A 12,409-nucleotide genomic window follows, 5' to 3' on the forward strand; every position below is an offset into this window, starting at 1 on the left:
ACCCACCCTGAAATTAACAAGCGTCAGGCACACATCTCTCCACGAGGGGGCAGCAAGCCCACCTCTCCCCACATGACAGAAGGGGAGGGAGGAGCCAGGGTGACGTCACTAATACTGTTTACACCTTTTCTGGTCGCTTTTCCTCCCCATCCCACTCTCTCGCATTTGCCCAGCTGCTGGGTTGAGATCCAGGCCATGCACGCACCGGACTGCAGGAGGAACTGAAAGGTGATTCTCTCTTTCTTGAACCTAAGAAATGGCTTTGTTCTGTGTCGTTGAAGGTGTCCATCTTGGTGAGTGTGACCAGCTCTCACTGGCAGCGTCTTTCCAGCAAGGCTCTTCGCCAGGTGTTTTTTTTAGTGTAATTAAAGGGCTAATGTGAAATTCCCAATTTCTCACCCAGTTAAACTGTGGATCTAACTTTGGCCATTTTTGCAAGCCCTGCATGGGGGTTTGAACATCAGAAGCTGCCGTCTGCTGAGTCAGACACCTGGTCCATCTAGCTTTTTATTGTTTGCTCTGACCGGCAGCCGGCTCTTCCAGATTTCAGGCATGGGACTTTCCCAGCCTTTCTTGGAGATACTGACAAGGACTGAACCCAGGACCCCCTCCATGCAGCGCTGGGGTTCTGCCGCTGAGGCCGGTCTGTTTTTCTCTTCTTTACTTTCTGCTGGGGAGGTGACACAGAATCGGACCACTGACCGCTGACAAAATTTCCCCCAGAGGTCAGGACTTTTCCAGAGGGGAAAAGCTTTTGCTGGACAACACGCCCAGTCATCTGGCAGCAACTGAGCATTGTTTTAATGATATTGCAAACCGCTTGGGGGTCATCTTGATGAAAAGCAGTATAGAAATCAAATAAATGAATTTAATAAATATGTTGAAGGCTTTTTCTGTAAGCGTCAGGCGGTGCAGATGGAAACTGACAGAGACAGTGACCTAATCTTGACTCGTGAAGACTTTTTTCTTTTAAGGGGGACAGCTTCCAAGTCCTGCTTTGTTTTGCAATTGCTCCGGGACGTTTCCGTCCTTTTGCCCCCCTGCCGTTGCCCTTGGAGAAGATCCCATCCGGACAGGCAGAGGTTGCTCCCCAATTCTTTTCTTTCTGCACTTGTACCCCACTTTACAGAAGTCCAGTTTTAACTCGGCAGATTTTAAACTGGGAAGGTAGTAATTGATGTCTTGAATTCCAAACCCCCTCTCTGGCCGGGGCTTCTCTGCTTCTTCAGTATGGATTCACCTGCTGAATTTCTGTCCGACACACAGCTGTTGAAAGCACAGGAGCCAGGCCAAGGCTAACGGTGGCGTGGCAACTGTACTGGAAGTCTGTGTCCTGCAGGACTTTCAGGGAAAGGGAATCAGAGAGAAGCTGCTGTGGGTTTTATCTCCCCTTCCTGACTTATTATTATCACCTTTGCAACGCTGAATTATGGGTGGGAGGGCGGTCCCTCAGCATGGCTGAAAGACCTGCTTTTGATTATGTTCCGGATTAAATTGCAGATATTAATGTGAGGAGCCTTGGTCCTCACTTGCATTGTCTGCTTGAATGGGCCTCCGAAAGGCCCAAAGGCTTCCGTTGGCTAGGCCCCCTTACACCCCTCTGCCCCATAAAGCCAAAGAGCTGATCAGAAATATTAGTGCTTCTGTGCTATCATTGGTGCACAAAACAGGAAATGGGTCGTTAGGTTCTGCCCAGGGGCCTTCTGTTGCAGACTCATTTTTTAATATCTAGGATCAAAGTTGCTTGTTACTGAGTCAGACCCTTGGTCCATCTAGCTCAGGATTGTCTACACTGACTGGCAGCAGCTTTCTGCCAGGTTTCAGGCAGGAGTCTTTCCCAGCCCTACCTGAAGATGCTGCCGGGCAGTGAACCTGGATCCTTCTGCATCCCAAGCAGGGGCTCTACCACTGAGCTGCTCCGGCCCCATCCTCATCTGTAATAATTCCACCAGCACCCAGTGCAAAAGAGGGCTGAGCATTTTGTTGGAATGGAAGCAGAGGTTTCTTAGTGTTTTGGCTTCTGCTTGGACGCACAAACCGCTAGGAACCAAAACCGAAAGCAAAAACGCTTCAGTGAAAGCAATTGCTTTTCCCCTAAGGAGGTCACATGAGATTCGTAACGCCCAGTAAGGGATTCGCACCCAATCCACCCTTGCTCACTCACGCCACAGACATCCCCAGCAATGCATCCCTGTAGCCACGTGGGGCATGATAAAACGGTGAGCTGGCCACGCTGGCAGCGACAGAAAGAACTCTATTATCATGGCAGGGGAGGAAGATAAAAGGGGGAATCCGGTTTCTGGAAGTGTTACCCTTTTATTACGTGCACGTGGAAATAGCTCCAGTGTATGTGGACGGTGGTCTGTGTCATGCATGCTCCCATGCTAGAAAGATTTCCCCTGAAAGCACGAGTCCTGTTGATTTTGCCAGAGTTAATGGTCTGGTCAGCAGATTGAGGGTTACAAGTTGGTTTTAACTTTAGTTTGTGATGTGGCAACATGGGGGTGGCAGACAGGGGCGGATTAACCTCTTTGCCGCTGCAGGGTGTGCGAGGGGAAATCCTCCCTTTTGTCTATAAAAATTGCCGTACTTTTCATAGACAAAGAGGGGAGATTTCCCTTCACTCCCCCACTCCCCACAGCCACTGTAGCCCCTAGAGGAGCTCGGAAAAATTTGAGTGGCAACTTGCCTCTTCTCAAATTTTGCCGCCATAGGCAGGCGCCTCCTCTGCCTCTGCCTTAATCCACCTATGGTGGCAGATGGGCGGGGGGCAAAGCTGATTTTGGGTGGGGGGATCTCAGTGTCCCACACACACACACGGCATAGAGCTGCCCAGAAATGAGAAAAACTGGGGCAGAAAGACCCCCTACTCGAAGGGAAGACCCGGGAGAGGGGAAGCTAAAGGTCCTCCATCCCACCTCTCCCTGGGACTCTGCTTCCAAAAGTGGGGCAATGGCCCAATCAGGTGGCCGAACCCAGGAGGGGCTGTTGCCACTAGGCCTCGTTGCCCACGGCGACTGGGCTGTCACAATTCTGCTGGGCCACTCCCAGGGCTCCCCCCAGCTGCTTCTGCCCAAGACTCCAGGGCAGCCGTTTGGGCCAGCGCTATGTCCGATTTCTTTTTCTGGTTCTGTGACAAGGGCTACTGCCAGAGGGCTGCCCACCAGCCCAAGACGCCGTGGGCTCAGGAGGGGGGCCCAGCCAAGGCCATGGCGGCCGCCCCCCTCAGGCCTCCACCCTGCGAGGCTCTGGCCACGCTGGCTCTCCCGCCGGGCCCCGGTGCAAACGCCAGGCCGGCCCGGGGCCCCCGAGGCGCTTCCGGGCAGAGTCTGAAGGATTTCCCGCTGGTGGGAGAGCCGGACGCTTCCCCGAGGGGCCTCAACACCCTGCCGAAGGCCGCCAGCTGTGGGGAGGAGGCCCAGAGGGGGCAGCGGATGCTTCTGGGAGATGCCTCGGTCAGTGGGAAGAACAGCCGCCCGTGGGGCACCGTCCCCAGGGGCTTTGGGGGCTGTGCCCCCTGTTGCCCTCACGAGAAGCCCCCGGCAAGAACACCCAAGACTCTGGGAGGGGAGCTCGGGGGCCCCGTCCAGGCGTCCCATGTCAAAGCCCGGACACACGCCCCCAGTGTGCCCAGCCGGGGGGCCCCAAGTGCGATGAAGCTGGCCTATGCAACCACGAGAAGAACCAAGAAGCAGCCGCGCCCGGCTTTCCTTTTCAAAGGTAAGCCTCTTCAGGTGCCTGCCTGGGGTCTGGAGCTCAGATTGCAGGGCTCCGTCCGGCAGGGTAAAAACGAACCGCTCCAGCAACTGAGCCCAGCTGCGCGCGGAGTCAGAAGGGAGCTAAATGCATTTTTGTCTTTGTTTTTAAGCCGAAGACAGCCAATCTTCCAAAATTAGATTTTTAAAAATTTGGCTGGCTTTTCACACAGGCTCTTATGAGGGTTGCTGCTGCTGCTGCTGCAGCAGCAGCAGCAAATGGTCATGTTGTGTATGTTTTTAAAACCAGGGTTGTATTTTTATATTCCAATTTTTCATGCCTCTCCCCTTTCCTCTGCTGAGCTCCTCCACCAAAGCATGGGGTGCAGGTTTTGGGTGGCATCTAAGTATGTTAAATAAATATATATGTTATTGTTTTTAACTTCTATAGTTTATATTGTGTTAAATGTTTTGTAAACCACCTTGAGATTGTTTTAATGAAAGCCAGTATAACAATTTAACAACAAATCCCTCCCTCCCTTCCTTCCTTCCTTTCCCAACAAGGCTAGGAGTTTTTCTGAGATGCTTACGTTTTCTTTTTGCTTTCATTTGTAAGATCAGAAGCTGTTGGCATGGGCTTATTTTATACTGGTTTGGGGTGGCGGGGAGGATCCCACACCTAACACAGATGAGGCATTTCGCTTTCCCATCCTTTGGTGGAGGAGTTCGGCAGAGGAAAAGGGAAAAGCCTGAAGAATATAAACTGCGTGTCGGCAGGAAACTGTGCATATTACAGCAATTCATCATCAAACTGACTCTTTTTGCTAAATGGATTCACTGATTTTATGTCATAGATCCTGCCTCAGCGGTCGCGTATGGGACCATGGACGTCAAAAAGAAGACCAACCATAGATTCTCTGAGCCTAACCTTCCAAATCTGGTGAGCGAACAAAGAAAATGATCAGGTTACTGCCTGGGTTATAGGATGGTAGGTGGGTATTGCTAACCCGATATTGCTCACCCTTGAACTGATTAGGGAAGAATCAATGATTTGGAAGTCAGGTAGATTGGGGCCCTCAAACTCGGGTCCCCCGATTTTTTGTTGTTGGACTATACCTCCCATCATCCCTTGCCACATCATGGCAGTAGATGATAGGAGTTGTAGCTGAATACAATCTAGGGACCCAAGTTTGGAGGACCCCTGGAATAAACTAAATTTAAACCCCTCCCTCGTTTCTGGAGGGGACAGCAAGATTCCTCACAAACGGGCCCAAGGAACACCTTTCTGCCACAACCCGTATCCTGCATTAGCAGAACTGGGAAACAAAAAAGGAAAATTTCAGCACTGGCCGCCGTCTGTGTGTGTTTGTGTTTAACATGGAGAGAGCCCCCCAGATAGCCACCAGGGGTTGCTTGCAGTGGTTGGAAACAATGCAGACATTATTGGCGTTGTGTTAAAGAGTCCCTTTAAAAAAGAGAAACGGTGTCAAGAGCAGCACGGAGTGAGATGGGCACAATGGGATTCCGTCTGGCTCCCATCCCCTCCCGAAACAGGCCACGTGCTCTTTCACAGAGCTTTATGTGTGGGGTGATCTGGAATGCCCCCTTCCTGAGCTGTCCCATGATCCGTTGGCTCCAGTTTCTGCTTTGTTATAAATTTCCTCGCTCGGCCCCAACCTCTCCCATCGTCCAAAGCTGCCTTCTACTGAGTCAGGTGGTTGCTCTGTCCAGCCCAGCACCGCCTACACTGACTGGCAGCAGCAGATTTCAGGCAGAGAGGGGTTCCCCCGCCCCCCAGTGCTGTCATGCCGGCAGTTTTGCTCTGGACCTCTTCCGTGCCAAACAGACGCTCTGCCCTTGAGCAAGGGATGCTCTTGATGAACAGAGGGAGCTGCCTTCTACTGAGTCAGACAACTGGTCCATCTAGCTCAGTATTGTCTGCTCGGACGGGCAGCCGCACTCCAGGGTTGCAGCTGAGGGGGCCAGTCTCTGCTCTGCTTTCCAAGGTCCCGGGACCGGCAACTGAACCTAGGCCCTCTGCATGCAAACTGGCACTCCCTGCCTGAGCCATAGACCGTCCTAATGAAACTGCCTTCTGAGTCAGACTCTTGGCCCATCTAGCTCAGTTCTGAATACTCTGACAGGCAGCATCTTCCCAGGGTGTTCCAGACTGCAAGCAAAGCGCAGAGGCTCTGCTGCTGAGCTCCAGTTCTGTCCCCTCATTGGCTCCCCCCCCCTTTTTTGTTTGTGCTACTGAAAGCGGGCAAATGACTCTGGCTTTATTTCCTAATCTTGCAGGCTGATCTGGAGCCCGGGGACTTAATTGAGATCTTCCGCTTTGGATACCAGCACTGGGCCATCTATGTGGGCAACGGCTACATCATCCATCTGGCCCCACCAAGTAAGAAACCCGCCCCCCCCCAAAAAAACCCACCCCCAGGCTTTCAGTAGGGTTGCCAACTTATCGGGAAGGAAGCTAGCCTGTGCTGCTCCTGTGCTTTTATCAGCAGCTGGGCCTACAGCCATTAGCAGGCCTGACGCTTTCTGCCCAGGGAAATCAATACGCCTTGACCCAGGCGGGCAGCTTTCTAACGAAGGGGTCTTTCTGCCCGGACTGCTGGAGATGGACTCGGATGACCTCCAAGGTCACATGGAACTCGTAACACTCGATGAGTCCTTGGGAGCTCAACAGGATGAGAGGCTTAAGAGGGCAGGAAAGCCTTTCTAAACAGACTCTAAACACGGGAAGCCTCCTGCCTTCCAAGCTGCTTAACGGCATCATCCTGCCTGTGTGTGATGGCTGGTATTATCTCCACACTTAAAATGGCCAGAGTCCCTCTTTTTACGTCCAGGAAAGCTTGCAGGGAAAGGGCTTGGAAATACCCCAAGGTGTGCCCTACTCCCCACCCTTGTTGGCGCCTCCGGCCGATCCACCTGTCCTCTACGGAGTGTGCATCAAATGCTTCACCCTTCAGAATAAGCGGCCTCCTGTTGAGTCAGAACCTTGGTAAACCTGGCTCAGGGTTGCCAACACGGTCTGGCAGCAGTCCGCCACTGAGAGGCCAGCATCCCCCAGTTCTCTGACCCCACCGCCGTGCTCTCTCTTCCCTCCCCTAGCTGAATTCGCCGGGGCGGGCTGTGCCAGCCTCATGTCCACCCTGACCGACAAGGCGCTGGTGAAGAAGGAGCTTCTTGTCGCTGTCGTCGGGAAGAACCGCTACCGGGTCAACAACAAGCACGATACGAAATTGCCCCCCCTGCCGACCACCAAGATTATCCGGCGGGCCGAGGAGATGGTGGGCCGAGAGCTGCAGTACAAAGTCACCAGCGAGAACTGCGAACACTTCGTCAACGAACTGCGCTACGGTGTGGCCAAAAGCGACCAGGTGGGTGATGGGATGAACTCAAATCCCGGGGAATAAGATGAATGTCGTCGGCCACCTCCAAGCAGTGCAATGTTTTATTTTTCATGTTCTTGTTTTATTTTTACATTTGTATATTCCATTCTTCTACTCCTCGGAGCCCAGAGCGCAGTGTACATGGTTATGTTTCTCCTCGCAAGAACCCTGTGAGGCAGGTTAGGCTGAGAAAGAAGTGACCGGCCCAGAGTCACCCAGTGAGTTTCATGGCTGAGTGGGGATTTGAACTTGGGTCTTCGTCCGACACTCTAACCACTACACCACGCTGGCCAGACGAGAAAGCAATTTACATGTGTGGAGAGGAGAGCTGGTCTGGTGGTAGCAAGCATGACTTGTCCCCTTAGCTAAGCAGGGTCCACCCTGGTTGCACATGAATGGGAGACTAGAAGTATGAGCACTGTAAGAGATTCCCCTTCTTAGGGGATGGAGCTGCTCTGGGAAGAGCAGAAGAAGGTTCCAAGTTCCCTACCTGGCAGCATCTCCAAGAGAGGGCTGAGAGAGATTCCTGCCTGCAACCTTGGAGTCTGGGTAGACAATACTGAGCTAGATAGACCAGTGGTCTGACTCAGTATATAGCAGCTTCCTATGTTCTTTTAGGGAGGAAGGGAATTCCTTCAGTTCCACAATGTATTTCCAGCATTCTGACATCCCCTCAGTTCTGCTCCAAAAAGAGTTCCAGATTCAAAACGCTGGAATGGAATTTGCATGCACACCCTCAACTGTGAGAGAAACAGAGGAAGAAATAATTTCAGAAACGCACCATTTCTGGCTTTCAGTTTTTAAAACAGCTATTGCACAAGGGACCTTTTGCCTAGTCGTACTGTTTCTCTTTGTGCAATGTGCAATGGTGCAAATAAAAACACAACCACCATATATTATGAAACAGGGGGTGTCCTTGGGGGGGAAAGTTCATGCTTGTGTGCTTTTGCTGGAAGAAGAAGAGGAAGAAGAAGAAGAAGAAGAATCTCTCACACACAGCTTACAATGTTCCAGAAGTGTATTCCTAGAACAACATCATTTCAAATTCTGCTCCAGGAAACTCACCAAGGCCCGGCTGGAACTGAGCACTGTGCCTGTTGCCCTGGTCGGAGTTTTCAGTATTCTAGTTTTGCTGTGGGGACACAATTGCGACTTCCCAGGCAGGGACCTTCCCTTAGATCTTAATCTTCCCTTAGATCTTAATCCCTTATTTTCTTTCCCAGTTCAGCTGGAATTCAGAGGGCAGTGCAATGCAAGGAAAGAACCAACCGGGGAACCTTACTCTTAATTTATATAGCCTTGTCTGTGTACATGGTGCTTTCCAAAACGAGAGAGTCCAGGCGTGCAGCTCAGAAAGTGGACACACACAGGAGTGGGAGGAGGGGAACCTTTTCCACACGACTGGGGGTTTCTGCTTGCATGGAGGGGCTCCAGGACCCACTGACTGGTTTCCTTCTCTCCCCCCGCCCCACAGGTCCGAGATGCCCTGGTGGGAGTTGGCATTGCAGGGTTGGGCTTAGCCGCTCTGGGGATCATCAGTGCTGCTGTGGTGAAGAAGAAGAAGCAACAGAACCAATAACAGAGACTCTGAGACTCCTGTGTCCTCATGGGTTTTCCTTTTTTTTGACTTTTTAATATTCTCTGACAGATGACGTCTAAGAAACTACCTTGCGACGCTTTGGGGCCACGATCCCAGAGACCCTCCAGCTTCTTAGCTGCTGACTGGTTCTTCAAGAGGCAAGCCAGAAGGCCTCCAGTTGAGAAGGCCATGTGAGAGCACAAGGCGGACAGGCAGCTTCTGTTTCGCAGCAGAGAGGCTGTATTCTCACCACACACAGCAGACCTCTCCTAATAACTTGCCTCTTTATGACCAGCAACTCACTGCAAAGGGCCAGTGCATAGGACTCAGGCTGGTTGAAAGCACAGCTGATTTGTCACTAGTTTCTAGTTCCACCTGGGTCTAGGACAGTCCAGGCCCCCAAGGAGATTTTTATGGGCACAGCGACTCACACAGGCTCCCGCTGCTAGAACCAAAACGCTTCCCAGATTTATTTCCCACATGGTCTTCTCAGTCTGAGGTTTCCTGGAGGGAGGTGGCCCTCTATGGACTCTGTTGGGTGTTGGACAAAAGCAGTGGTGTCTCAGAGCTCTGGCCAAGCGGGGCGGATACTGGGGGGCTCACAGGCCAGCCGGTGGGTCCTTGGCTAGTTGTGGGCTCTCTGCTGGTGCCTGACCCTGTGGGTCCCTGATGCCTCCCTGGGGCTAAGGCTGAGATACTGTGGCTTGTGTTAGGCCAGCTTGTAAATTCAGGACTTCTGGGTTCCTAACTTGGTCTTCTAGCTAAAGTGTCATTGTTGTTATATACTAGCACACTGACCATATACTTTTAAAATCAAAATACAAGAAACCCACATACCTTATTTTTCCAGAGTCAAAAATACAGACAATAGTTAGATGTCTGTTACACAAATGCAAACAAGTTTTAAGCTTTTTATATTCTCGCGCCATCTTTTAAAAGAAAATTTTCACAAGGCATCTAGTGAATTAAAAAGCATAAATAGAATTAAAAATTGAGTGCAAAACGCACCCCTTTGGGGTGATTTTTTGGGTGATGTCCCTTCAGGTTGTTGAATTTTCCTTTCTGAAATGTCTGTTTCGTTCTGCTGTTGACAGTCTCTGGACTGAAGCAGTAGTTGGCTGAGAAGCGGGTTCCAGTCCAGTCTTGTGCATCAAACTTCCTGTTTGTAGAAAAATGGAGGTTTGTTTCCACAGGAGGGCATTTCAGGGGCTGCTGACTCAGCAATCCTGATGGAATTCGGAGGCCTTCCAGCCGCCCCTTTGCTGACTCTGCGCATCCGTGGACCGTTCGTATCCACTGGAAGTGCTGCCAGAAAACCAGAAGCATCAGTGAGTTAAGCAGGTGGTTAGGCTTAGGTTAGGGTATGCATGTATTTATTTATTCAGTTTGTATGCCTCCTCTTTAAAGAAATCCGAAGATGGTCTTCAAAAGCTAAAATACAGTAAAACTCCATAAAGGAAGCTGTCATTCTTAGCATCGATGTCTGCAAAATATGTGTTTACTCCATGGCATTCTGGTTAATTTCTATGATACAGAAGGAAAGAGATTCATTTTGGAGTGGCGGGGAATGGGATGGGGTGATTTTGATGCCGAGAAGTGACGCAGGGGTGTGTGTGTAGAGAGAGAAATATTGTTAAAGTGAGAGGTCAGGTCCCTGCCCTGAGGGGCTTACAGTCTAGAAAAAGAGACAAAAGGGAAGCAACAGAGGAAGGGGATGTGCTATGGCAGTTGCCAACTGCTCAAAATGAGTGTGGTGTATGTTTGATATTTTTCAACATAACTCAGAGGAAAGAAAATAAATAATCCAGTTTTCAACATCAATAAGGAACAGCGTAGTGTTTGAAGGAAGGCTTTTTCAACTACAAAGAGACCCAATGAAAGGAACCAGGGCTGTGTGTAACTTGTACTAAAATTAAAATTTAAACCCTGTGCCCAGTTATCCCCCGTTTTGTGCTTAGAAAAAGTGATTTCTTCAACTTGTATTCCATATTGTGCCTACTGGCAGAATTGTTCTCGCTTTGCAGTTTTTAAAAACAGTTCTGCAGACTGTGGTCTGGTTTTGCTGGCTGCGCAGAGGGGCAGGGAACACACGCAAGGCATTTAATGCTCGCTTCCAGCCTCCTCTGTGGATTGTAATGAGTCACTTCTCTGGTTCCTGAGACTGCAGCAAGACAGTGGCCACTCAAGGATATCTTCACTGCCACAAGGGCTAGAAGTTTGAAAAAATAAATGAAAGAGAGCCACGCGTCTCAGGAAACTGCACTCCATCCCACCGTCTGTGGGGTGCAGCATATGAACAGCCCTGACAATATCCTTGCACCAAATGGACTTCAGATTGTGTCTGGTGTGCCTTGAGGACAGTTGTCCACTTGAATTTTCCTCCTCTGCCACTGACCTGCTTCAATACTTTCGTGGAAGTCCTTTCCCCATGATGTACCTCTTGAATTCCCTCTCAGCTTTGCATTTCCGAAGTCTCCATGATTTTATACTACACAGCACAAAGGCCTACATCTTGCAGGTCCAGTCTGTTTGATTGCCCGAAGAAAAATGCTGTTTTAATACAGAACAACAATTCTTTAAAAATGCATTCTGCAGTGTTAACAGGATAATAAAGTCTTCTTCTTTCTATACACCCTCTAAAAGCACATCCTCAAATGTAACAATGCTTTTTACCAGTTCTGGTTTCAAGAAACATTTCATGTTATATTTATCATTAATAAAATGATTTGGCTGATTGGAGTTCTGTGTGACTTTTGAGAATTTGGAGTGGGTGGGCAGGCTTTATTTCTGACGGCTTTGCAGGTCTCAGTCCTGGCATCTTTATTCAGTTCTGGGGTAAAAACAAGGGCAACAGTGCATATGCTTTATATGCTGTTACTTTGATGGTAAGTGGAGTACCATATGTTTTGCTTGCTTCATTTACTTCCTAACCCTTCCTCCAGATAAGATGTCCCCTGATCCCTCATCCTTGCAACACCCCCAATTCAGATTGGGAACAGCGGGCCTCTCCTTCTGGAGTAGGGGTTCCCATTCGTGGGTCTCCAGAGGGTGTTGGACCAATTCCCATCGTCTCTGGGAATCATCTCCCATTAACTCTGATGCAGAGTTCTGTGTAACTCAAAAGCTCGCATGGACCTGATCATATTAATATTAAGCATGGGGCCTTAGACATGCAGTTCACACAAGGCACCGGGGAGGTCTACCCTACCTGAACCAAAGTTTGGCCCTAGAATAACCATTTCCCAGAATGCTCTGCAAGACTGCAAGGCATTCTTGAGGGGCCACCTGAATGCAGGATTTTTAAACTTTTAAAGCCACCCCTTAACCACGATGGAAGAGCCAAATGCAAGAGGCGAGCTCAGGGTCTCCATAACCAAATGGGTGCTGGATGAACCCAAATTTTGCACCCAGAAAAACAAGTTGGCAACTTGACCGACGCACTTAACTCCTGTGTGTCTTGGAAGCTGGCTAGTATAGAGCTGAGGGTGGGCAGGCTTCAGGACTGACTCACGGGAAAGAGTGGCTCAGGCTCTCCAGATACCCAAGACGGGCACCTCTGAGCACACGTGTAGCCCACCGAGTTTCCAGTACCAGAACTGAGTGCTCAGTCCTGTTACACAAGAATCTTCCCCTGGCTTTCTCCTCTACTTTCTCCAGTCCAGTGTAGAGAGGACAAAAGAAACACTACAATGCCCTTGTTGCTGTTACCACCGGGACTCCAGAACCCTTGTGGCTCC

At 50.2% G+C, this 12,409-nt stretch overlaps 1 protein-coding gene across 3 annotated transcripts; it reads left to right on the forward strand.

Moving 5' to 3' along the window:
• Positions 1–92: 92 nt before the first annotated feature.
• On the forward strand, positions 93–11,411 carry LOC128337516 (phospholipase A and acyltransferase 3-like). Of its 3 annotated transcripts, none has more exons than XM_053278601.1 (5): positions 93–228; positions 4,550–4,635; positions 5,994–6,096; positions 6,813–7,081; positions 8,568–11,411. In XM_053278601.1, exons 2-5 carry the CDS (start codon positions 4,579–4,581, stop codon positions 8,670–8,672), a joined length of 534 nt encoding a protein of 177 aa, XP_053134576.1. In that variant the 5' UTR covers positions 93–228; positions 4,550–4,578; the 3' UTR covers positions 8,673–11,411. The 3 variants fall into 3 exon arrangements, with proteins under 3 accessions (XP_053134576.1, XP_053134575.1, XP_053134574.1); XM_053278600.1 differs by having other exon boundaries at positions 151–293; XM_053278599.1 differs by lacking the exon at positions 93–228 and adding an exon at positions 2,005–3,720.
• The last annotated feature ends 998 nt before the right edge of the window (positions 11,412–12,409 follow it).

Source organism: Hemicordylus capensis, chromosome 14 (genome assembly GCF_027244095.1).
Source record: "Hemicordylus capensis ecotype Gifberg chromosome 14, rHemCap1.1.pri, whole genome shotgun sequence".
In the NCBI taxonomy this organism is placed as follows: Eukaryota; Metazoa; Chordata; class Lepidosauria; order Squamata; family Cordylidae; genus Hemicordylus; species Hemicordylus capensis.

Coding starts and splice junctions, on each gene's coding strand:
- LOC128337516 (XM_053278599.1), top strand. CDS start 3,108: ATGTCCGATTTCTTTTTCTGGTTCTGTGACAAGGGCTACTGCCAGAGG. Junction 3,721..4,549: donor CCCGGCTTTCCTTTTCAAAG/GTAAGCCTCTTC, acceptor TTTATGTCATAG/ATCCTGCCTCAGCGGTCGCG. Junction 7,082..8,567: donor GTGTGGCCAAAAGCGACCAG/GTGGGTGATGGG, acceptor CCCGCCCCACAG/GTCCGAGATGCCCTGGTGGG.